The following is a 23793-nucleotide window of genomic DNA, read 5'->3' as shown; positions in this document are numbered from 1 at the left end:
TGATGAAGAAAACACACACACACACGCACACACACAGAAAGAGAGAGAGAGACAGAGACATGACATCTGGGGTTGGGCTTGACCCAAGTCAGAGGCCAGAAATTCCATCTGGGTCTTCCATGTTGGTGGCAGGGATGCAAGTACCTACTTTCATAAGTCCCCCCTCCAGACGTAACTTGTTTAGATAAAGATAAATTTCCTGATTCATAGTGGAAAAACCTATACACCATTTGAACCTTGCGTTTGTTTCAGGTATGTCTGGGAGAAGATGATTGTATCTGTACATGCCACAGCACAAATTATATATATATATATATATTTTTTTAATCTATTTTATTGTATTGTTGTTGACAATCTTTACATAGTTAATTATGTTAAAGAACAAAAAAAAAGGTTCAGGGGGATAGGGAAGTGGGTAATACTATTATGTTCATATTGTTTTCATCATGTATCTGAGGTAAAGGGGGATATTGAGGGAGAATCTCCACCCGTTTTCCCACCCACCCCAAGTCCCAGATATGGGGCATGCTCTGAGATATTTGCTCAAGTGGTTTTAATAGTTCTCCAGTTATGAACCGCTGCCAGTTTTGCTCGATGAGGTGGTCCACTGATTGATATGGTCCATCATAAAGTCTCCGTTTGCCCAGTATTTCGCTGCCAACATATTGCTGAGATGAATGATTGACCTGTTCTGTCTTCTGTCTTTTCTTGGCTAGAGTTCTGAGTCCAGCAGTTCGATTGGGGAGATCTCCAAAGAAACTTTGAGGTATTCCCAGACTAGTTTATTGCATGTTCTAGAAAGCACAGGGCCCGGCACAGTCCATCACCCCGATCAGCTGGTGGTTTCAATTGCTGGGTTGGTTCTGTTTTCAGTCCCGAGTTGCGCTGGAACCAATGGGTGTTGCAGCCCAGTCTGGTTCGGCCCTTACATCAACCAGTGGTAGCTGCAGCCTAGTTGGGGCGACCCACAATAACCCCCACCAGGCCTGTCCCCTACCCTGGTTTGCCAGTATGTGTAGCAGAAGACCAGTCTGTCCCTCATCCCATTTGGCTCATGTACTTGTCACTGGGTATTTAAGCTTAGTTCTATCTAACCAACTCAACTATCCAGCCCTCACAGATGTTGTTGAGTGCCTCTCTATCTAGCCATCCCAGCCCGTCCTAGTTTTCATGCCTTCCCATGGGAATAGTGACCCAAGAAGGGGGAACCCACTTTTTCCCTCCCAGGTCTCTCTGTCCCAGTTTATGCACTCTTTAGGTGGTTCTGTGATTTGACTTGACAGAATTAGTCCCCAGTGCCAGCTTCTGCCAGCTGATGCTGTGGCCAAGCCCAAACATTCCTCACCCACTCTAATTTATGCTTGCACCAGCAGGAATAATCAGCCCAGCCTGTCTTTTCCCTGATCTAGTCCACATGCAGCGCACAGGTGTTGTAGCCTTGCTTAGTCTGGCCTGTCTATCCCAGCCCACGCTCTCCAGTGGGAGTAGCTGTCTGGTGAGGGGACCAGCCCCTTAATCCCCGTGCCAGCTCTGCCCCTCCCTTCCTGGATCTCACGTGTGCTGGTTGGGTGCTGCATTCATATCCAGTACAGGCAACCATGCCCTGGCATTCCATAATGTGTACTGGTTTTGTCGCAACCAAACCCGGCTCATCCCACCCTCTGTTCTGGTGATCGGATTTGCCATTGGATGACATGAACTGATTCAGCCTGGTCTGCTCCTGACCCATACTGAATGTGTGCCAGTGGGAAATTTTCCATGGCCTATTCTGGGCTGTTTCCTATCATGCTTCTTGCGTTTACCTGCAGGGACTGTGTCCTGCCAGAGGAGTTGCCCAGGCTCCTCCATCAGAACCCCTCCCAATGCCAGATTTTGCGTTTGCCAGGGGGTCCTTGAGCCAACCCTACTCAGTTCACCTCCTGTCCTAGCAGGAACAGTGGCTTTTCCTGGCTGGCTTTCACCCCATTCTGGTTCTTGTTGTTGGATGTTTCAGCCCGGCCATGGCTCGTCCATACCCACTTACAGCTCACACATGGCTCAGTAGGGGATTGAGACCCAGCCTAGTCAGTCCCACATCTACCCTGGTTCTCCATGACACCAGATGGTGTTGGGATCTGAACCGGCCTGGTGCATCCAATCCCAGCCCACACTAGTGCCTCGGGTGACTACAACTGTTTCCTAGATAGAACGCAGCCCCCATTCCAGCACATGCGCCCCTTGGTGGGAACCTCAACCCAGTTAGGGTGTCCCCTTACCTCCCCGATGGGCCTGTTCCTAGCTGTAAATCATACACCTGCCCGTGGTTGCTCTGAGGACTAGTAGGTGCAAGAGCCTAGCTTGGTATTACCTGTGCTCCATGCTGGTTTCTAGTTTTGCTTGTAGGCAAAGCTTTGCTCAGTCCTGCCCAGTACATTCCGTTCCATTACCAATTTACACATTTTGGAGCTACTATGCCCTGCTTGTCCGACCCCCAGATCTACAGCACAAATTATATTATGCTTGTTTTCTTGCATAAAGAAATCTATCAGAAAGACAATGGAAATAGTCTCAAAGTAGAAGGGAAACAAGCATAAGGAGGTTTATAAAAGAAAGGAAGTCAGGAAAAAAAAACTGAGTTAGCTTGTTTTCAAGTGGAACTCTGCATATTTTATTTGCACCAGTTGTAGTAAATGTAGTTTTCAAGATCAGTATATTCTGTTTTCTTGTTTCATCATCACTGGGTTCCATAACTTTATGCCATATATTATTAACATTTATGACTCTAAGAAATTCTTCAAACTGCTTCTAAATGAGATCAAAGTATAATTTTTGCTATCAAGATATATAGTGAATCACCTTGCAGATTTATCTCACATATTTTACACTGCAGAATTAAGAGCATGACATTATCAGACCTCATGGCAGTTTTACTTAAAAAAACAAAACAAAACAAAACAAAAAACCCAAACTAACATTCATGTAAACAGCATCTTGTGAGATTTGATGGAAAATTTCTGGATATTGTCTCAAATATACACAAATTAAGAGATTGTCCTACATACTTATCCATTTTACAGTATCAAGAAACCCACGAAGACAACATTATAAAAGGCAACGTTTGTTAAAAGGCCACTGCATCTAACTTTGTGTTGCTGGAGTCAATACTGCAGTAAATGCCAACATGTTGTATGTCTACAAGGTTAGAAGTTGATTCTGTCAAGGCAAACATGAAGTAACTGGACTTTGTCTAGACGGCTAAAGAGCCATACTTGTTAAATACTTCTTTTAAATCGATCCGTTGGGTCAGGGTGCTTCACTCAATGAAGGCATCAGTGACCTCTGCGTTGACCTGTGTAGTGTGATTTGCTTCTGTGACGTGCAGATAAATATCATATTGTTGGTCCAGGCCAAGGTAGCAGTCACTCATGAGATACAGTGTAAAGATATACCTAGAATAAAATAGTTGAGCAAAAATATAAATCTGTCTTTCTACTCAATCGCACTCAATTCTGGTAGCACTCTTGTTAAAATTATGCTTGCTTACCTTCCAGGCGTTTCAGGTGTATAAAATGAAAGGGAAGCCACATGACGATTTCGTATATATCCTACTCTTTTTAAAACAATAAGTTCTCTCTTATCTACTTCTCCTAATATTAAAAACCATCCTTCATCTTTGGATTTGGGAAATCGAGGGGTTACTGCACAGGTCTCTTGCCTCCCCTGGAAACCAGAACAAAGAACAAAATATTAGAATACATCCTTCATCTTTGGATTTGGGAAACCGAGGGGTTATTGCACAGATCTCTTTCCTTACCTGTAAGCCAGAGCAAAGAATAAAACATTAGTATAATGTTTAAACTTGCTATACAACTTGGTTGTAGTTAAAAGGCTATGTTGTATTTCTTGAAGGCCATAGATCTATACCTTAGGGTGTATCTATCAATTTCAAATTTTCTTCCCTTTCTGGTTTGACAGGTTTTTACTTTAAGATTTTCAGGATACGTTGTAGACACCAGTTTCTGGGTACTAGCAATCAAAATTTTGACTCAGCTAGAATAGAAGCTCTAAATGTGGACATCAATTTGTACATTAACTTATTGTTAATGTATTTTTTGCAGATGAACAACTAAGATAAGCCATGTTAACCAAATCTTCCGAAGCCTTATCTGAAAGGAACTGATGCTGACGGAAACAAAGGCAACCTAGACGCTAGATCTCAAGATAATGATACCAATGCCAATAGATACCTTTCACTAATCTAGAATAAAACATTTAGAAAAAAAGAACATATTCTGACGTGGTAAAATTAAACAGTCCTGCCTCTTAAGAATGGGAAACCAACCAATGTGTAAAACATATAAATCAACACAATCTAAGATTAGGTATAACGATAGCACTTGAAGGTTATTTTAGATTGAATTTTACAAATGCCAATATTACTTCAGTGATTCCTTATGGAAAAAACTTTATGGCATAAAATGGAGTATTAATGATGTGCTCTAAATCAGTCACTCAGTGTTTTAGACAGATATTCAACTTGCAGTGTTCTCAAAGAAGGGTCACATAGTAATGTTACATCTTCATATCATTTAGAAAGAAAATACTGATCTTCTGTGAAATGACTAAATCTATATTCTTAGAACATTATGGTTAAAAAACTCATTTTTTCCCATTTTACCTTTATGACCATTAACATTTTTGTTTTTTTGGGGGGGCGTTGTTAGAAAACATTAACCCAGCTAAAAATGTTCACATTTACTCCTCTGAAATGCTGCCTTAGGTCAACCAGTTCATCTGTACACTGACTGATTTTCAGAATTAGAAATCATGGCTCTACAGAATTGTACCATAAAATTCAAAATTTAAAATAAAAAAAATCATGATGTGAAGCTTGAAAGAACAACAATGAAAGGATATCGTAAGTGTGGACTTTTAAGTTGTTGGTCACTTCGTATGTGAAAAGAGGGGCTGTTAATAAAACACAATTTCACCTCTAAGGGCTTATTCTAGACACGAGAAAGCCCTGAATACACTGGGCTGAAAAGACAATGTTTTTCTTATTTCAATTACTAAAGTACTAAAAACTAATCTGTGTACATGCTGTGCACTAACAGTCTTAGAGAACCAAATAATTAATTTTGGTGTCAGAGGCAACAGAATACACCATAGTAATTTAAAACAAAAGTATTGTACACTCTGGGCTTATATTAATATTGACAAAGTTTTATTTGTCCTATGATGACGGAAGAAGCTGGCCAAGGTGGCAACTGAGCTCAAAATCCCTAGCATCTTATTCAAATCTAGGGAGCTAAATGGTAAAATACCTACCTAGTTTCCAATTTTAATATCTTTATAAACAATTTGGATGCTACATAAAGCTTAGATTTTGAGACCATTTTCCATGAGGTTCCGATTCAGCTAATCTTGACCGGGGGGTGGGTCAAGAATCTGTCAAGTTATGAGACACTCCAGGAAAATCTGCTGGACTGAGTCTGTTGATCACATTTTGCAATCAGTATTAGTAGTATGGTAGATATTCTTGGAGTATTGAAAACAGCATATGAGGAGAACCGACTAATGTCAAAAGACTGACTTTCGTCGCTTAAGGACAGTTGAGAAAGCAGGATTCATGAATGACACGGATACATTCGTAATACAAAAGAAATGTGTGGTGGTGCATGCTGGTATTTGGTATGAAATAAAATGTGAGAATAGAAACCAAACACCATACCTTGTAGAACCCAAAGTGGACTCTCTGCAAGCTGACTTGAAGCACATACTCCTGATCAGCCTGCAACTTGATCCATTTGTTGTCATCTCGTTTGTCCGTAGTCAGATTTGAGACGGAGAGTTCATTATGTCCTTCAACTAAGCCATCCCATGAGCCTTTAACACTTATACTAACATCTATAACTGGCAAGCGAGATAAGAAATTCCATGCCTAAATTTAAAAAAAGGGGGGGTTATCAACGAAGGAATAACTCTGAATTCAATGCAGTTGCAAAAAATTATAAAGAGAAATACTATGGACCATTTACTAACTTTCTCCTTAGGCAGAGCATTTTTAAAACGAGACTACAATATTACAGCCAGGATATTAACATTGATACCTCCACTGATCTTGTTCAGATTTCCCAAGTTTTTCTTGTATTCATGCGTATGTGTGTACAATAATGCACATTAAACTTAAAGTTTCAAAAGTTGCTTTAGAAACAACTAAAAAAATATTTTCAGTATCTAAACTTGTAATACTTTACTGGAAATCACTCCTGATATTGAAAGGTCATTAGCTATATTAAAAAATAATGAGTATAAAAGAGTTTTTTGATGAACTACTCTGTTTCAGAGAAGCATCTATTGTCATACTTCTATAACTTCTAGAGCAGACAGCATTACTTGGGTGATACAAAGGCAACCTAAAAAAATAACAATGTAATTCTTCATGTTGGTATTATACATTGACCACAAATTATAAAAGACATCCACACTGTTAAAATCGTCATTCTGAAAGGTGAATGTCTATATGTCTATATATTACAAGGAATCTTGTAAGGCTAGGTTTCTTTCTGGAGGCAAACATATTTTGGCTTCATTATGTTGATAATGCCAATTAAAATGGCATACATTAAAGAGTAGAAAATATTTTTCCAGTTTTATCCTTGCTCTTTAAACTGAATGATATTTATGGGAAATCAGTATTAAAATACTAACTGCTTACCAGTAGAAAGATCATAACAGAATAAGCCACTTAGATTTACAACTGAGTAGTATTCTCTAACATTTATAATTAGGTTGTAATATCATCAGTCAAGAAAATGTCTCCATATGTTGGCCTAACAGTTGACACATCTTAAGTGTAAACAACAACAACAAAACTACATGGGTATTTTTTATTTCTTTAATATCTGCTGTAAGTTTTCTTATACCTTGATTTCCTGTTGCAAAGGCCATAGAGTATAACCTGACCCGAATGAAACAGTACTAATGAACCAAACTACTTTTAGAAATTAAAAAAAAAAAAACCACAAATGTGAGGCAGATTTTTCAGTCCAACTCCAATCCTGTAAACCTGTCATGTTAATCTCGAATTATGCCTGGAACTATATTTTGAAATGGTTAAGCCACAGAATATACTACAAGCAAAGGATCTCCTAGAACTGAATGCCACTGAGTATGGATGCTGTACCACTTGATGTACTTGTAGACTGGCCAGCATGGAAAAGTGGCTAAGTGGACACCAAAAATACAGTTTCTGTGAGGCATTTAACTTTTTGAGACAATACAAGTAACGTTTATCACCTGAAACAAGACTTCATGTTTTTTCACTTGTAGCGCTAAATTAGTTACCAACATGATGTTTTCTGCTATTAGTATGCCAAAAGTCCCCAAAAGTCATATATAGCTTTTATATTTATGCAATCTTCTTTGTAGAATGTTATTTTTCAATTAAAAAATATGTACACATATATTTATTGAGTATATTTATACATTTATTTATATAAAACATGAGCTATTTTTAAAGAAACTGCTAAGACATTTCAATACCAGCCAAACATATTTATCTGAGGATTAATCTTCATCTATTGAATCAGGCAAGAGCACTGCCATGCATACAATTATTTAATTAGCAGCGAAATCCTCTGCCAGTCAGCAGCCGTTCCAGGCATACTGATGGGGTAGGAGATGCAAATCTCACAGTCGTACTGCTTTTTCTCATTACTACTGCAATTAGCACTTAAATTGATGCTTTAAACATACTAATTTCTGGAATAATTCAGGATTTGTATGTTACCTGGGATCGCCTCACTGCAGAGCCGACACCAGATTGCTCTGCAAATTGAAGCACTTTTGAGCCAAATAACCATCATCATATCAGACAGAGCCAATTTGCATTTGGTTTTAAAGATAACAGAATGGCAATTTATGCAAATAAATTAAGTAAGTTTACTTCTGAGTTTTCCCTGAACTAATTATAACAATGTTCTAATTTTTCATCACATCTAAAACTTGGCCAGAAGTCAATGTATGTTATGCTGGACATTTGTTGTCGCTAACATAAGTCTTGCTTTGATTTAAAGATATTGTTTTTATTCATAATTTTGATGGTAATTTAGTTAGAAAGGTAGGCACTTATTATGAATATTTAAATAATTTTTGTGCCAACTATGGGCTTAACAGAAACTGAACAATCTGACAATAAGCTTGTTATACTTTTTCTAAGTCTTGTTAAAAATAAGTTTCACTGAGAAAAAGAAAGGCATGGTTTAGAAGTTTCATTAATACCTGAATTTGCAAGTTAACATGTTAATTATGCTATAAATCCTGAACATTTACTTTGACATGTTTAGGGTAAAACTGCTTAAGACTTAAAAGCCTAGAGCCAAACATTTCTGGCAATGTTCAGTCACTTTTTTTTTTTGGCCTTCCCAAAGACTGAAGAGATGATTCATGCTGTTTTTCAAAATATAGACTTATTTTCCTATATAGCTCACACAGTTCACACACAAGGAATTTATTTGATTAAAATAAGGAGGCATTAAGTAGGAAGTTGATGGAATTGCAAGAAAATACATCTAAGCATAAAAAATAAAAATGACCTTGAATGGAGGAAGTAACATACATAGGTAACATAGATGCACAGCCTGCAGGAGGCCTTCAACAGCTTAATAGTATTAATACTGGCACATCTTCTAGCAATCTCTCTTTTAGTCTTAATTACTATTACTGTCATTATTTCTAGTATCATTTATAGACTTTACATTCTGTCATAAACTGCTTAAGGCATCTTACATATTGTGCTTAACTTCATAAGAAGTTCCTCAGACAGTCAATGTCTTCATGCTCATAATCATGGTTAGCAAATGGCAGAAAGAATGTACACCCAGGTGACACTGACTCCAAACCCTAGTGCTCTATAAGTCAGAAAAGTCCTGATATAAGTGTCCAGACAGGTTAAAGCAGTCTTCAATCAAACCTTGGAACAGGTGTACTCACCTGCTTTGTTTTTGCAGCATGTAGCTCACTTTCCACCATGTTGCTGAATACATGATCTTTCCCCCCACAGGCATGGATCAGCTCAGGAAGGCACTCAATGGAGGTGGGACACTTACTGTGTGGGCCCTTGTTCCATTTCCTATTAAACAACACCAATACCAACCAAAGATTTTTCTCATAACACAAATGATTTTCTGACAGTGGTGGTTTATGTAATTAATAAAAATAATAAGATAATCACTTTTTAAAAGACATCATGTTTAAACTTTAACAATGAGCCACCACTGCCTAAGCTATCAGTCCTGGGTGGCACAGCTATCATGTTTCGCATAAATCATGCGTGAGGCCAACAATTCTCAGGGTTCACAGATAACGTCTCTTTCCATAGAACTAACGCTTCTGTGTGGACAAAGTAGTGATCTGGAGCCCTCACATGTCTTTCACGAATGCTGGCAAATATCATTACCACATTTACCTGAACAAAGTTTTATACTGTAAAGTAGTGGGAACATAAAATTTTAAAAGTACAATTTTTGGAATTTTTTTGGAGCTTTATAGCACTTGCTATGCCAGATTTCAGTAACACAGGCTACCTAAATCCTATTACAAAAAGAAAAAACAGAACTGAAGTCACATTAACACACTAGTGTTAAAGGTGACAGGAAACCTGAACCAAATCTCTTAGGCCCCAAGCAGCTTCCATGACAAACCTGCGTGCAGCGTGGGGAAGAACCTTAAAGCGCCTTCTTCACTGCTGAAATCCCACTCCCATAAGGTTTATCCCAGTACTGGAAGGGTTCCTGAAACTTGAGTTGCAGACGCACATGAGCTATCTGCCAGTCCTTCCACACCATCTGCTCCCAGCGTCCCTGACTTTCTCAAGGACATCTTATGGTAGACACTCAGCTCCAGACGACTGTCCTGGAACTCAGCCACTTGAATCACACGGAGGGCAGCTCTAGGTGTGCCTGTGGTTCTTGTTGGTGTCTCCATTTAGATACCTCAAAGAACTGCTACATCCAGCTATGGAGCACACAGAGTGAGTGATGGTGGGCTCCAGCATACTGCTCTGTTTGTCTACATGATGGTGAGCTAATATTTCAGCTGCAAAGTATCTTTTAAATGGTGTAAAATAACAGCGTGAAAGATTTTCATTTAACTGCTGTACACTTCACTAATAATACACACTGCTGGTTTCATTGCTATAATGTTTGCGCCTATGTCTAAAAGACCATACATGTGGGGTAAATAATCTAGTAGCTTGTATTTTGAGCTCCCAACAGATATAAATAATCAGTTTTTCATTTTGATTTTGGCAATGGATTTTAGATCCTTCAAACTGTTTTATAACAACAGAAACTGACAAACTGACTTTGCTTTAGATCACAAAACACTTAAACAATAACATTATTAAATCAAGGCTGGTGTTGTAAAGGAATAAATGTAGTTAAAAACAGAAATGTATTCAATGCTGCAAATCAAAGGCAATTTACATAGGAGAAGGTTAAAATGAATACTGAATCAGCTTGGGATCAATGACGAAATTCCAATAATAGTAAGGTGACAGCATGTTATGTCACAAAATCATGTTTCTCTACTGGGAACAGAAGCATTTTCACTGTGAGGAATCTAAACACAACACAATTCTATTGGACCACACATTTAAGAAAAGACTTTTATTTGAAATAAAAACTAGAATAATAAAATTCATCTTTTAATTTCCTATTATCAAAACATAGGGGAATAATTACATCAAAAATTAACATAACTTTACCTGAAAAGGTGAAGATGGTGCTGTTCTATGTTTGGTAATGTGAGAAGGGAAGAGTCTTTTAACCATCGACCCTGGATCACCATTTGAACCAGATTGGTTATATTCAGGGCAGTCACCAACCAGCCCTGGTTTGCAGCCACATCCAGCATTGCCTGAACAGGGAAAAGATACACATTATAAGACTACTGTAACACTTGCTCTCTCCTTCGGAAATTTAATGTTAGTTTTACAAGAAACAAACATAAACCAAGCATTCTATCTCTAAATGACTTCATCAAGATAGAAATAAGGAAATGAAATGCAGTTGAGGTCTCGGTTCATAGCCTAGTGGCTCAAGTCATTGCCTTGCATGTGCTTGGACCCCACATGGGCAGCTTCACTTCCCATCCACCTCCCAGGCTGTGACCCGGGAAAGCAGAAAAGGATGGCCCAAAGCCTTGCAACCCTGCACCCTCAGGGGAGACCAGGAAGAGGCTCTTGCCTCCTGCCTCTGGATCAGCTAAGCTCTGGCCATTGTGGCCACTTAGAGTGTGAACCAGTGGATGGAAGAGCTTTCTCTCTGTTTCTCCTTCTCTCTGTAAATCTGCCTTTCCAAAATGAAACAAAACAAAAAAACAAAAACGTAGCTGAATTGGAGAAGACACGCTAAACCTCCTGAAGCATTCATCATCTACTAATTCTTACAAAGGGCTGAATGCTAACCTATTTTGCAGCAGCCAAGATACTTAGATCACAGTGGCAAATGATAATAAAAGATAAACATTCAGTGTACTTTTTGGGGCAAGTACTTATTTAACACAGTTTCAGGAACAGTACCAGCTGCATGTAAAGAATACATCCAAGATATATAAATGTAAAATCAATAATGGTAAGGAGATGGGAGACTTTATTGCCAAAAAACGATAAAGTTTTCCTTTAAGATCAGGCTAATATTACTAGCCCTGATTTCCAGTGACAGTCGGTCATACACCACACACTAGCAAAGGGGCAACTGCCAGCAGAGCATGTGGCACAATGAAAAGCTATTCATATTAGCGTATACATTTAATCTAATGTTTTATGGACAAACAAAGGCTGCATTTGCTTAAGGCAAAACTAAACACTGAAAGCTTCTTTAAACAGAGGACAAGTTTACACAGGCAAAGCTATTTCAATTAAATTAGATTCTGGAAAATGCCGACTTATAGACACCCAAGTTAATATGATGATCTTAGGCAGATATTTTATATAGTTGTAGGACTGTCTGGTTTTGGACAATGAGGACGTGAAGGTAATTTCAGAAAATGCTTAAAATTCTGCTTTACTATTTCACTGACAGTAGACATTTTTAATATAAAATATAATTTTTAAAACTTCAATTTTATTTATTTAGAAAGTTATTTAATTTACCTGAAAGGCAGAGTTACAGAGACAGTGAACAAGTGAATGCAAGAGAAAGCTATTTTCCATCTCATGGTTCACTCCCCAAGTGGTTGTTGCAGCTCTGGCCGGGGTTGGGCCAGGCTGAAGCCAGGAGTGTGAAATTCCACGTCTCCCACATGGGTATTATGGACCCAAGCATGTGGACTACCTTTCCCTTCTTCCCCAAGTGCATTATCAGGTAGCTGGATCAGAAGTGCAACAGCTGGAACTTTTAAACTGGTGATCATATGGGATGCCAGCGTTGCAGGCACAGGTTTAATTTGCATCTACAACACCAGGCCCTATAAGTAAGCTTTTCAAAATAATTTTAAAACATTACAATGTTAGTATAATTTGCTGTATTGCTTAGTACTAATTAATATATGTGTGTTTTCCCTCTTACCTTTGATTTTCTTACTCTATGTTACCAAACAGTTACATTCAAAACCAATAAAATACTTTAAAAGACACCTGGGCAAATTTATTTATGATCAATCTGCATATATTAGAGGGAAATAGATCAAACTTTTTGGGTGCCATTTGTGATAACATGTTCATATTGGTCTTCAGCAGAAATTGAATGTTGGCTTAATATTTAGACTTACGTGTATATATACGAATGTATGTGTACATATGAATATATGTAAGTCCAGGGAAAACCAATTTATAGTCCTCCATTTCCCCTGCAAAGCTGAGTAATGCCCTTTTCCTTTGAAGTGTATGAGATAAGCAAGACATGAAGAATGCTACTCAGAAACCAATTAGAAAAAAAGAAAAGAAAGAAGAAGTTCGTAAGTTACAGCTCCTGGGTCCTGCCATGGGAAAAGGGAAAAGAGGAATGCATAATCATAATTAACACACTATCATGATGATGTTAAAATTTGTACTGTGGAATAATCATGGCCATTCTACTTGTGCTTTTACATTACAACTTGACTGAAATAAATTCCAGAACAAAAGCACACGAGAAGAATGGGATGTATGAACCACATGTTCTTAACTTTGAAGTTTTCATGATGAAGTTGAAAGATTTCATAAAATTTATGAGAGCTCTCCATGATTTTTTGCTGTATGATCCAGATGTGAAACTCCAAAATCACACTCATGAAAAGTAAGTGCTTATATGAAGACAATGAAAAGCCCTATCAGAAATTGGAAACTATTACTTATCCTGCCTTAATTTAGAGAAAAACAAGTAGGGAGATCAAGAACATGAGAGGGGAGAAGGCTCTGTGTGTACTCTACAGGGTGAACCAATGCTGCGCCATGTCTTTGCTCACTCCCTGTCACCCTGCTCCCTCTGGCCCGCTGTTGTAGTGCAGTCCTACCCAATCTCTGTCCTAGAATATTTATTTCTTATTGTCATTCTCATCTACCTTACTTCAATCTGTCTTATCACCAAATGAGTTTTTTAAAAAAGATTTATTTATTTTTATTGTAAAGTCAGATATACAGAGAGAAAGAGAGAGGAAAGATCTTCTGTCCAATGACCCACTCCCCAAGTGACCGCAACAGCAGGTGCTGCGCCAGTCCGAAGCCAGGAGTCAAGAGCCTCTTCCAGGTCTCCCACGTGGGTGCAGAGTCGCAAGGCTTTGGGCCATCCTCAACTGCTTTCCCAGGCCACAAGTAGGGAGCTGGATGGGAAGCGGGGTTGCTGGGATTAGAACCAGCGCCTATATGGGACCCTGGCGCGTGCAAGGTGAGGACTTTAACCATCATGCTATCGTGCCAAGCCCACCAAATGAGTTTTTTAAGTGGTAAGACTCGTCATGCTATTTTCCTGTTTAAATTTCTTCAGTGTTGATTTTGTGTGGAAGACAAAAACTAGCAGTTCCGCAATGACTGTCAACTTGCTGTGACCTTTCTGTTCCTTGTTATGTGTCCTGCTACCTTTACCTTTGAACAAAAGCATAAAAAATACTGACATTTTCCCACATTTACCCTTGTTCTTAATTTTCTTTATTTTACAAACAGTATTCCTTCCACCTCATCCACCCAGGATGCCTATTCATCTTTCAATTTTAGTTTAAATGCTGTTAATACTGTGAAGACTTCTGATGGAGGTTGGTGGTTTTCATGTTTCCACTGCTCGCTCTCTCTATCTCTCTCTCTTTTTAAGGCTTACTTATGTATTTGAAAGAGTTACAGAGGGAGAATGGAGAGATTTTTCTGTTACTTCTCTAGTGATGCTAACACCAAGGGGTAGGCCACAGCTGAAGCCAGGAGCTAGGAACTTCATCCAGGACTCCCATGTGGGTGCACTGGCAGGCAGCTGAATGGGAAGTGGAGTACCTGGGAAATGAACTGGTGCTGATAAGGAATGCCAGCATTGCAGGAGATGGCTTTTCCCACTATACCACAATGCCAGCTCCTCCACAGCTCTTGGTACATCCTGCCATTATCTATTTGTGAATCTTTTCCACATCTGTTCCTTAAACTATGGTTCCTGGAAAGCAAGGATCTGGAATTGATTTTCTAACTCCAGCTCTAAGCACAATGAACTCAAGAAATACTTATGCAGAAGACAGATAAAAATCCAATTAAGGTGTTTATAATAGCATGCTGCTGCCTAATTTACTACACATCTATCAGAAGCAGCATAAGTGAAAAGGCAAAAAAGCTTTGATGTCAGATGGACATGAATTAGAATCCTAATTTTGTCCCATTTACAATGGGTAAATTTGGGAAAAACATTTACTTTTACTTAATGTAGGCTTCTCATTTAGCGAAGGGCAAAATAAGATTAATGTACTATGTGAGATGCCTAATACATTGCATGCAACACTTTAGACAGTAAAAAATGGAAACTACTTTTGAGTTCCACAAATGAGATGAAAACAACAACACAACAACCCGATCGTTTTAACAGGGATTTCTTATGGTCCTTTTGAGATCAAATTTGACTCCAGATTGTTTAAGAGTCTTGAGGGACAGGGTATATAAGATTGGCAGCAAATGTATGGGATGGACAGAATGGTTCGTTAGGACACGCAGGTAGACAATCCTGTAGCCTAAGTGAAACTGGAGAATTCAGGGTTGCTTATTAAGTGCCTAAGACTGTGCTACTGTTCAGAGGTCCAGGCCAGAGAGGGACTAATGTGAAGGGAATGAAATAAGAGACACAATCCTAGATATTCTTTAGCAGGTTACCATAAACATTAGGCAAAACTTAAGCCTTCTTTACTTACTTGTTACCCACACTACCCCACAAAGCTAGAAAGATTGGGAATGTAAAGAGAAATGCATGAGGGTCGACCTTGCATGAGCCTGTGTTCTTCTAAAGTGATAACAATTTCAACTGATTGCTGAATCAGAATTCGTCATCATCTCGACTGTGACAGAAGAGAAATATAATTTCTCGCACTGTATTCATTTATAAAATCATATTATAATTAAGACCATGACATAATTAACAGAAAGAGTAGGATTATCGTGTATTGAAGACTACGAAAAGGAGGTCATGAGTCCGACTTTAAGCACATTTTGACTGAGATGCTACTGTGAGAGGTGAGAGGTGAAAAAGAGCTCTGGAGAGAGTGCTGTGGCCACAGCTGCAGACTTAAAAATTCTGGGGACAAAATGAGAAGCCAAAAGAACTGAAATGAGTAACCTGACTTGGAAATGAGATCTGGAAAGAAAGAAACAGATGAAGGGGGAAAGCTTCTAATGTACTGTCAAGGGAATGATGCAGTAATAGTGATTAAAATGAACATTCCTTAAATATCCCTATTTGTGAAATTTCTGACTAGCCATTTTTTGAATTTATTTATTTTTAATAGTTTATTTTGTATATATTACATATAATCCATTTAATTTATTTTATTGGTTTATTCATTTAATTTATTGAATTTAAACTGATTTTACAGATGAAGAAGACAATGTGGCTTAGACAGATAAACAAACATGTTCAGGGTGGCATAGTAGGGGGAACAGCTGCAATTCAAATTCTGAGGCATGATTTATGACTTGCATACAACTAAAATTCTCAACCAATTTCTAGAACTCCCTTTGCACAGCAGGCTGTTCTCAACATTAAATTCAACCACTTTTTCATAGTAGTGTAAATATCTGACAAGGACAGTTTTATCCAAGTCTAGAAATACTTCTACAATTGCAGACTTTACTTAATAAAGCTAGCACTTTAAGCCTCTCATCTCTCCTTATATATTTTCTATCAACGATGTCAATCTCATGCAATTATTGTGAAAAGTTCCTAACATTGAGTAATAATTAGGCATTATGTGTAGGCAATGTATACATAATTGATGGTCATATTTGTACAGTAGTAAAGACATTATAAAATACTGACAAATAGCTCTGATTTAATATCAGTATGTGGCAAGCATGAGTATTTTCCTCTGCTATGTGAGGTGGCTTACATCTTGCTTTTTGGTTCCATACATGTCAGAGAAATAGAAAACCTAGATATAATTATTAGGTGCTTAATTGATTATAATCTCTGTGAATGAATTTCAACAGTAAGAGTTATGATTTTTATTTATTTTCTTTTTCTGCTTGAAAGGCAGGCAGACAGAGATCTTCCAACAACCAATTCACTGCTCCAACAACCACAACAGCTGGGACTGGGCAAAGCTGTGGCTAGCAGCCCAGGATTTAACCTCAGTCTTCTAAATGGAGACAGAGATCCAACTCTTGAGACCATTATCAGGAAACTAGACTAAGCTAGACCAAGAATTAGAGTTGGGACTCAAACCTGGACACTTTGATATGGAAGGCTGGTGTTTGAAGAAGCATATTAACTGCTGTGCCAAACACCTGTGCTTTAACCTAAGTTATAAGAAATTTATACACTTATAAGAATTTTAACCGATAACTGAATTATTACTACATAGCAACATCTACTCTTCTTGTGTTTATCACTTGAAACTTGAGTGAATTTTGGATTTAAATAACCCAAGGGTGAAATATGAACACTGACTACCTTGACTAAATTAAATCATTGGCCTTTGACCAATGAAAGAAAAAAAAAATAAACATACATAATATAGGATAGTATCAGGTAAATAATAATATCCACCTTTACGATTCATTATTTTCAACTTTCCCCTAAAATGTAAATTTCAGTTACATTTGTCAATTTAATCATCAATGTTATCAGGTTTGCATACATAACGAGCCAGATACTTTGGCCTATTTACTCCTTTCTGAGCATTTTATAGACTCGTACCTTCCTTTCTTTCTTCGTTTCTCCTTCTCCCTCTTCAATATTTTCTCCTTTCCCCCATATCACTTTATCATATCTACTGAGAGTATGGGAACTGAAATAAGCCCATGAAAATCACAGGCAGAAATAGCAGATAATGTTACTATGTAATACACCATGATGAGTTTAAAATAAAGAGATCTATATAGTCCTGACTGGAAAAAAAGGAATTAATTTATAAAGATCAGGTTATTAATGGAATGTCAAGAGAATGCCAACATACCATGAAAAGATCATCCAAAACAAGGAAAGTGTGACAAACTGTCCTAGTCAGGAAGCTCCTAAGGGGACAATGAAGACTCAATAATGTAGCCTTGGGTGCTATGGCCCTGCTGGGGAGACCTACAAGCCATATCGGAGTTCTCCTGGCTACTCTATGCTACAACCTGTTCTTGTTAATGCATCTGAGAGGCAATGGATTATGGCTCAAAGGCCTGGGTTCTTGTCACCCATATGGACGAATGGGAATGAGTCCCTGGCTCCTGGCTTTGGATTGGCCCACTCCCCGCTGTTGCAGCCATTTGGGGAGTGAATCAGCAGATGCGAGATCTCTTTCTCTATCTCCTCTTCGCTCTGTCACTTTGCCTAAAAAATAGATAAAATGAATCTTAAAAACAAAGGCAAAGAAATATCATGAATAATATTCTGAAATAGAAAACGTATATCAAGTATATATAAAGAATTCTGAGTAAGGATGGATTTTACAACAAGCCTACAAGTTAATAACAAATTATCAATGTAGGTTTATTAATTGTGAACACTAAGCCCAGCATGTATGTGAACTCTATACTATCTTCAGTAATTCTTTGGAAAATCTGGCAAATCAAGATGGTGGAAAAGAGTAAGGACATGTTTAAGCGGACGGAGAAACATTTAATCAGGATGAAACAGACAGGACATATTTCAGGAAATAGGAAAAGACAGAACAACAACAGAGGGGCACCTGGAGACTGACAGACACAGGAAAGCAGCGGACACAATGGTGTGGTGTTGTAGTGACTGATACTCCAGCAGCATTCAGCTAACAGCGATCTGGACTCCACCAGCAACCAGGTGGGAAGGGACTTTCACTGGGAGCTTGGGAGGTAAAGCCAGACAAAGAACTGTCCGTCCTACTGGTCTGTTTGATTTGACCAGGAGCACAGACAGAGCAGCAGATCCCAGACAGGCAGTGCCAGAACAGTGTGGATTTCACAGCCCAGTCAGCCTCCTAGAGCTGAATTGGGTGCCATTTTGCGTAAGGAGACAAAGGCAAGGGAAAGGACTGAGCATACGCTGAGCTGGGAGTGAACTCATTTCTGACTCAGTGAACTGCATCAACATGGCATTTCTACAGGTTCTACCAAAGACAGGTCTGGGTAGCCCTCAGACCTGATGGCCAGCAGATCAAGAATTCTAGTAGTGGCATGTCAGGTGTCATTTTGCACACTGTGGCAATAGCTTTAGGACTGCAGGGGACAACTGTGAACTGTGCATGTGCTGAGCTCAGAAGAACTCACTGAATTCTGTGGATTGTACTGGTCCCACGGGAAAATAATACCAACTGTGGCAGTGCACTGGTCAAAATAGGTCCATGTGGCACCCAGACCTAACGTTCAATGGTTTCCGACAAAATCAGTACCACCAACAACCTAATTATATAGGACACCTTGTGTCTCTCTAATTCTGGGACCTGCTCCAACTGAAAGGGGGAGAAAGGTTGCAGAGACAACGGTGCAGCCTCAGCACGGTATCACAGGAGGAGCAGAGCGGTGAGCCAGGAGCTGGGGCTGTGGAGACCATGGTGGAAATCTAACATAAGAACCCAGACCTGGAACTCGCTGGAGGTTGTGGCACAAGTGGCTGCAGGCAAAGAGCTGTGTACCAACCGCAATAAGTAAAATCACATTGTAGACCTGTGGGAGACACAGCTTAGAAACCTGCCCCAAGGAGAAGACTCTGCTAACCAGAAGTACAATGACCAAGAACAAAAGAAGAGACAAGGGCACAATGAATATTACCAAAAACTCCCCTGCAAAGGAGCAAAACCCTATGCCAACCTCAGAATTAACTGAGAAAGATATCGAAAAAATGGGGGACACAGAATCCATAAAACTCATTTTAAAGTTTCTGATCAAAAATGAGAAGCACATGCAAGAGTTCAAAGAATTTAAGGAAGCAATAAAGCAACTCAAGGCTGATATATCAGAAATCAAGAACACAGCAGAGCAAATTACAAGTACAGTGGAGAGTCTCCAAAATAGAATGAAGCAAGCAGAAGAAAGAATCTCAGAATTGAAAGATATTTCCTGTCACCAGGGGGAAGCAAACAAAAAGCTGGAAGCAGAGCTGGATCAGGCCAAAAAAAAGTATTCAAGAATAGAAAGACACTATTAAGAGGCCAAATATAAGAGTTTTGGGAGTCCCAGAAGCTGCAGGAAGAGAAGCTGAGTTTGCAAATATATTTAATGAACTAATAAAGGAAAATTTCCCTAATCTGGAGAAAGAATTGCAAAACAAGATCCAGGAGGGGAACAGAACTCCCAACAGGCTTGATCAAAAGTGATCTTCACCAAGACACATGATTATCAAGTCTCTTCAATTGAACATAAGGAAAAGATCCTGAAATGTGCATGTGAAAAAAATCAATTGACATATAAAAGAGTGTCAAGCTACAGGAGATCTCTCACAGGAAACTCTACAGGCAAGAAGAGAATGAGTGATATATTCCAGATTTTAAAAGAAAAAAATTGTTGGCCTAGGATAACATATCCACCAAAGCTTTCTTTTGTCTTTGAAAATGAAACAGAATTCTTACACAGTAAAGAAAAGTTCAAAGAATTTGCTTCTTTCAAACCTGCCCTGCAAATGATACTTAAAGATGTCCCCTTGATAGACAAGAGGAATAGCACCTACCAAAATCAAAGGCAAATGGGAAGAACATCCCAGTAAAATGACAACAGAAGACTAAATCAATGAATAACCCATTCCTAAAATGACAGGACCAAAGTACCATCCATACATATTAAACTCTGAATGTAAATGGTTTAAGCTGAATCAAACCTCACAGATTAGTAGACTGGATTAAAAAACAAAACCCATCTATTTATTTCCTAGAAGAGACACACTTCACCAACAAAAATCAGCGGAAACTACATCGCATGGGTTTTGTTGTTTTCTGTTGGTTTTATCTCTTCAAAACACTTTCTTCTGATTAAATCATTCAATGACTCATAGATCATACAGTAGCATCATTTTCTGCAAGAAGGTTCTTGATTTACATTTCTTCAGCTATACGTTAGTCATTTAGTGACATGTTATTTAACTTTATGGTGTTAATTTCTCTTTTCTCCCTGATGTTGATTTTGTTGTGTGGCTTTTCATTTAAGGGGATGTATAGTAGCTTGTAATGGAGACTGCCGTATCTAGTAACATGTCATTTAACTTCATGACATTGTAAATTTCTATTTTTCTTTCTATTGTTGATTTTGTATTACCATTTTTCATGTAAGGGGATGTACAGTAGCTGTGAAAGGGAGACTAACATCCAGATGTGAAGATACAATGTAGTATGCATTTCTACTTTTAGACAAAGACGGACTTACAATGAAACTGTTCACTATATCCTGACAATAGGATTCTGGACTTTCTGCCATTGTCCATGCCTGCAATGATGGACATACGACTGTGCATGAAGAACTATATGTTAGTAATGATATAGAGGAACTAGGTGGAGGGGAGGGAATTGGGGAGGGGATAAGGGAAATGCCAGGAGCCTATGGAACTGTATCATAAAATGATAATAATAATAATAATAATAAGATGTAAAAAAATTTTAAAAAAATTTTTAGGAAAATCTAAAAGTCTCCTCAAATATGAAGTTATTAAACATTAAAACTATGGAGAATCATCCCAGGCAGCTTGTTAAGACATTAGCAATCAGACATTTGTTAGAATATGCACTGTTTAGCTCAAGAGCTCCCACAAGTTTTACAATGAGGGGAAAGCCTGAAAAGAAAAAAAAAAAAAAAAGAACTTTCTTGACAGAAAGGTGCACTTCTTTAAAGGTTCAGGTCAGTTGTAATTAATACAATATTTTGTCAATAATTAAAATGTTTTAAGTACAAATTTATAAGAATCCTTTTCAATAGCAACAGTTGTTCACTGTAACTTTCTCCTGAACTTTTACCCCCAGAAGGTTAGCATTCAGGAAGCTCAGCTGCTGTCTAACAAACTTAATTAATCAAAAAGTCATTTCCGAGCTGTAACTATGAGTAAAAGCGCTTCAAGTGTGCTAGCAAGCCTACAAGTTAATCAAAATGCTAATGCAGTACAAATTAAAGTTGTGATTAACATTTCACAGTAGCTGCTTAAGTGAATTGATCACACAAATGGGTTAAGCATTACTCATTTCCTACAGCCCCAATCGGGAAAAGGGTTGTTATGTGGCTATGAGAGGAGCTGGGGGTAGAAGAATCCTTCATAATGGCGTCATATCATCAATAAACCATCACCAATTGTCATACAAAAGCTTACAGGTAAAGTCACTCAGGAGAAAATAGGCTTCCAAATTATATTATAGTCCTTGAGGGGAGATTGCCTGTAAATCCACAAGAGTAAGCAAAGGTGTTTAACACCTCAAAATCCACACATTTGTGTTAGTTTTGGAAACGCAAAGTACATGAGTTCTGCTTCGCTTTCCCAATGGGGAATGGTGCTTTGTTTTACGTGGTGTACTGAATGTTGTTTTATGCAGTTAAGCTGTTACTTTGGGCACATATGAATATGATTCTGGCCATTGTGTCAATTGTTGCATTTAGAAGAGTAATCACTCAGAATTAAGACCATCTAGATTTGTTTTTAAACAGTCATCTATTAATACAACTTCATCAGGCTACTATGGCAAAGTATGAACTCTTGGTGGTTTGACCAGGAAAGCAGGCTGAATCAGAGTTCACTATGATCTGTACGAATTTAGTAAGGCTACACTAATGTTTATAACAATTATAGTAAGTACACTCATTTGTGTAATTGTGTATACACACACACACACACACACACACACACAGTTTTCCAGTCACTTCAACAACTGACAAAGTATAGTTACTGGTAAGTTTCTAGCATATTCTGCATAATATAAAGCCTCTAAATGTTATTAATATTCCTTGAAATATGCCCTTAAAGAGGTAACAATATAATTTATCTACCTTTGTCTCAAAAGGATTTGAATAAAGTTTCTGAAACCTATTGTTTTATATTACCTACTCAAAGATAATCTTTTTGTTTAATCTAATTATAAGCATTAAAAACTTGAAAGGATTCTGAGTATACAGGAGATTTATCATTTTCCATGTAAAAACATTTCTTGCAAGACTGGCTTAAGGATTTGGCCAAGTACTCCTTTTGATGAGCTCAATGTAGCTGGACTATTTTCACTGCTAAGTGTATTTGATTCTATAATTCTAAAGCATGCTTGCTTAAATGAGCCTGACATTCTTCAATACATGGCTAACCTGTGGAGTTTGTGCTTAGTGCACCCAGAGGTAAACACTCGTTAAAAGTTACGTTAGTCTTCCTCATGGCAGTTCCACCTCTTGGCATCATTAAACATTTCTACGCTTTTAATTTACATCAAACAGGAATTATTTGTTGACAGAAAGTGATCCAGTTTATAATTATAATATTGTCCATGTAAAAGACTTTTTTCTTAACAATCTTTCTCAGACTAATATATGTATACATGCATACATATGTGCATACACATATATACAAGTTTGTGTTTTTTTAATCAGAGAAAGAAAGAGAGAGAGAGAGAGAGACAGACAGACACAGGAGACTTTTACCTGCTGAGTCACTCCCTAGCAGATAACGGGCTGAGCTGAGCTGAAGCCATAAGCCAAGAACTCAGTCCACGTTTCTGCAGACTGAGTAGGAACTCAACTACTGGAGTCATCACTGCTCCCTTCCAGGGTCCCAATTAATAGAGAGCTTAAGAACTGGGTATTGAACCCAAGCAGTTCATAAGAAATGTTGGCATCCCAACTGGCATCTTAACCACCAAACCAAATGGCTGCCCACACATACCTATCGATTAACCTATTTTTAAAAGGACATTGAATAGGAAATGCTGTATTTGTAGAATAGCTGTGCATTTTAGGAGAAACATACAATTAGTTACTTGAAATATGTTTTGTTTGTTAGAAGCTGTTAAAGAGATAAAGAGGTTAAGCTACTATTTTGAAGTTTAGGTAAAAGAACAATTTTGCCAGTACACACCCCCAATTCTGTAAGTTGGATGTTTCTTTTGTTTTTAAAAATGATTTTTCATGATATGATTCCATATACACAAGGATTACCTGTCCCACCATTTTCTCCCATATTACTATAATAACATATACATAAGTCCAACATTCTGCTGTTTAGTGTATCACGGCATTGTAGG

The 23793-nt window shown here is 38.1% G+C and overlaps 1 protein-coding gene across 1 annotated transcript in view; it reads right to left on the bottom strand.

Annotated features, from left to right (window-relative positions):
* Positions 1-2782: 2782 nt before the first annotated feature.
* ASCC3 (activating signal cointegrator 1 complex subunit 3) overlaps positions 2783-23793 on the bottom strand; it is a 312984-nt gene continuing 291973 nt past the window's right edge. Inside the window, exons 38-42 of the mRNA XM_058660479.1 lie at positions 10748-10899; positions 8974-9112; positions 5711-5920; positions 3524-3699; positions 2783-3428 (exon numbers count right to left, since the gene is read on the bottom strand). Coding sequence (XP_058516462.1) covers positions 3293-3428; positions 3524-3699; positions 5711-5920; positions 8974-9112; positions 10748-10899 — 813 coding nt within the window. The 3' untranslated portion in view covers positions 2783-3292. The remainder of the gene's footprint in view (positions 3429-3523; positions 3700-5710; positions 5921-8973; positions 9113-10747; positions 10900-23793) is intronic.

Source organism: Ochotona princeps, chromosome 1 (genome assembly GCF_030435755.1).
Source record: "Ochotona princeps isolate mOchPri1 chromosome 1, mOchPri1.hap1, whole genome shotgun sequence".
Lineage (NCBI taxonomy): Eukaryota > Metazoa > Chordata > Mammalia > Lagomorpha > Ochotonidae > Ochotona > Ochotona princeps.
The sequence above is the reverse complement of the archived record's forward strand: the minus strand, read 5'-3'. Positions and strand labels throughout refer to the sequence as shown.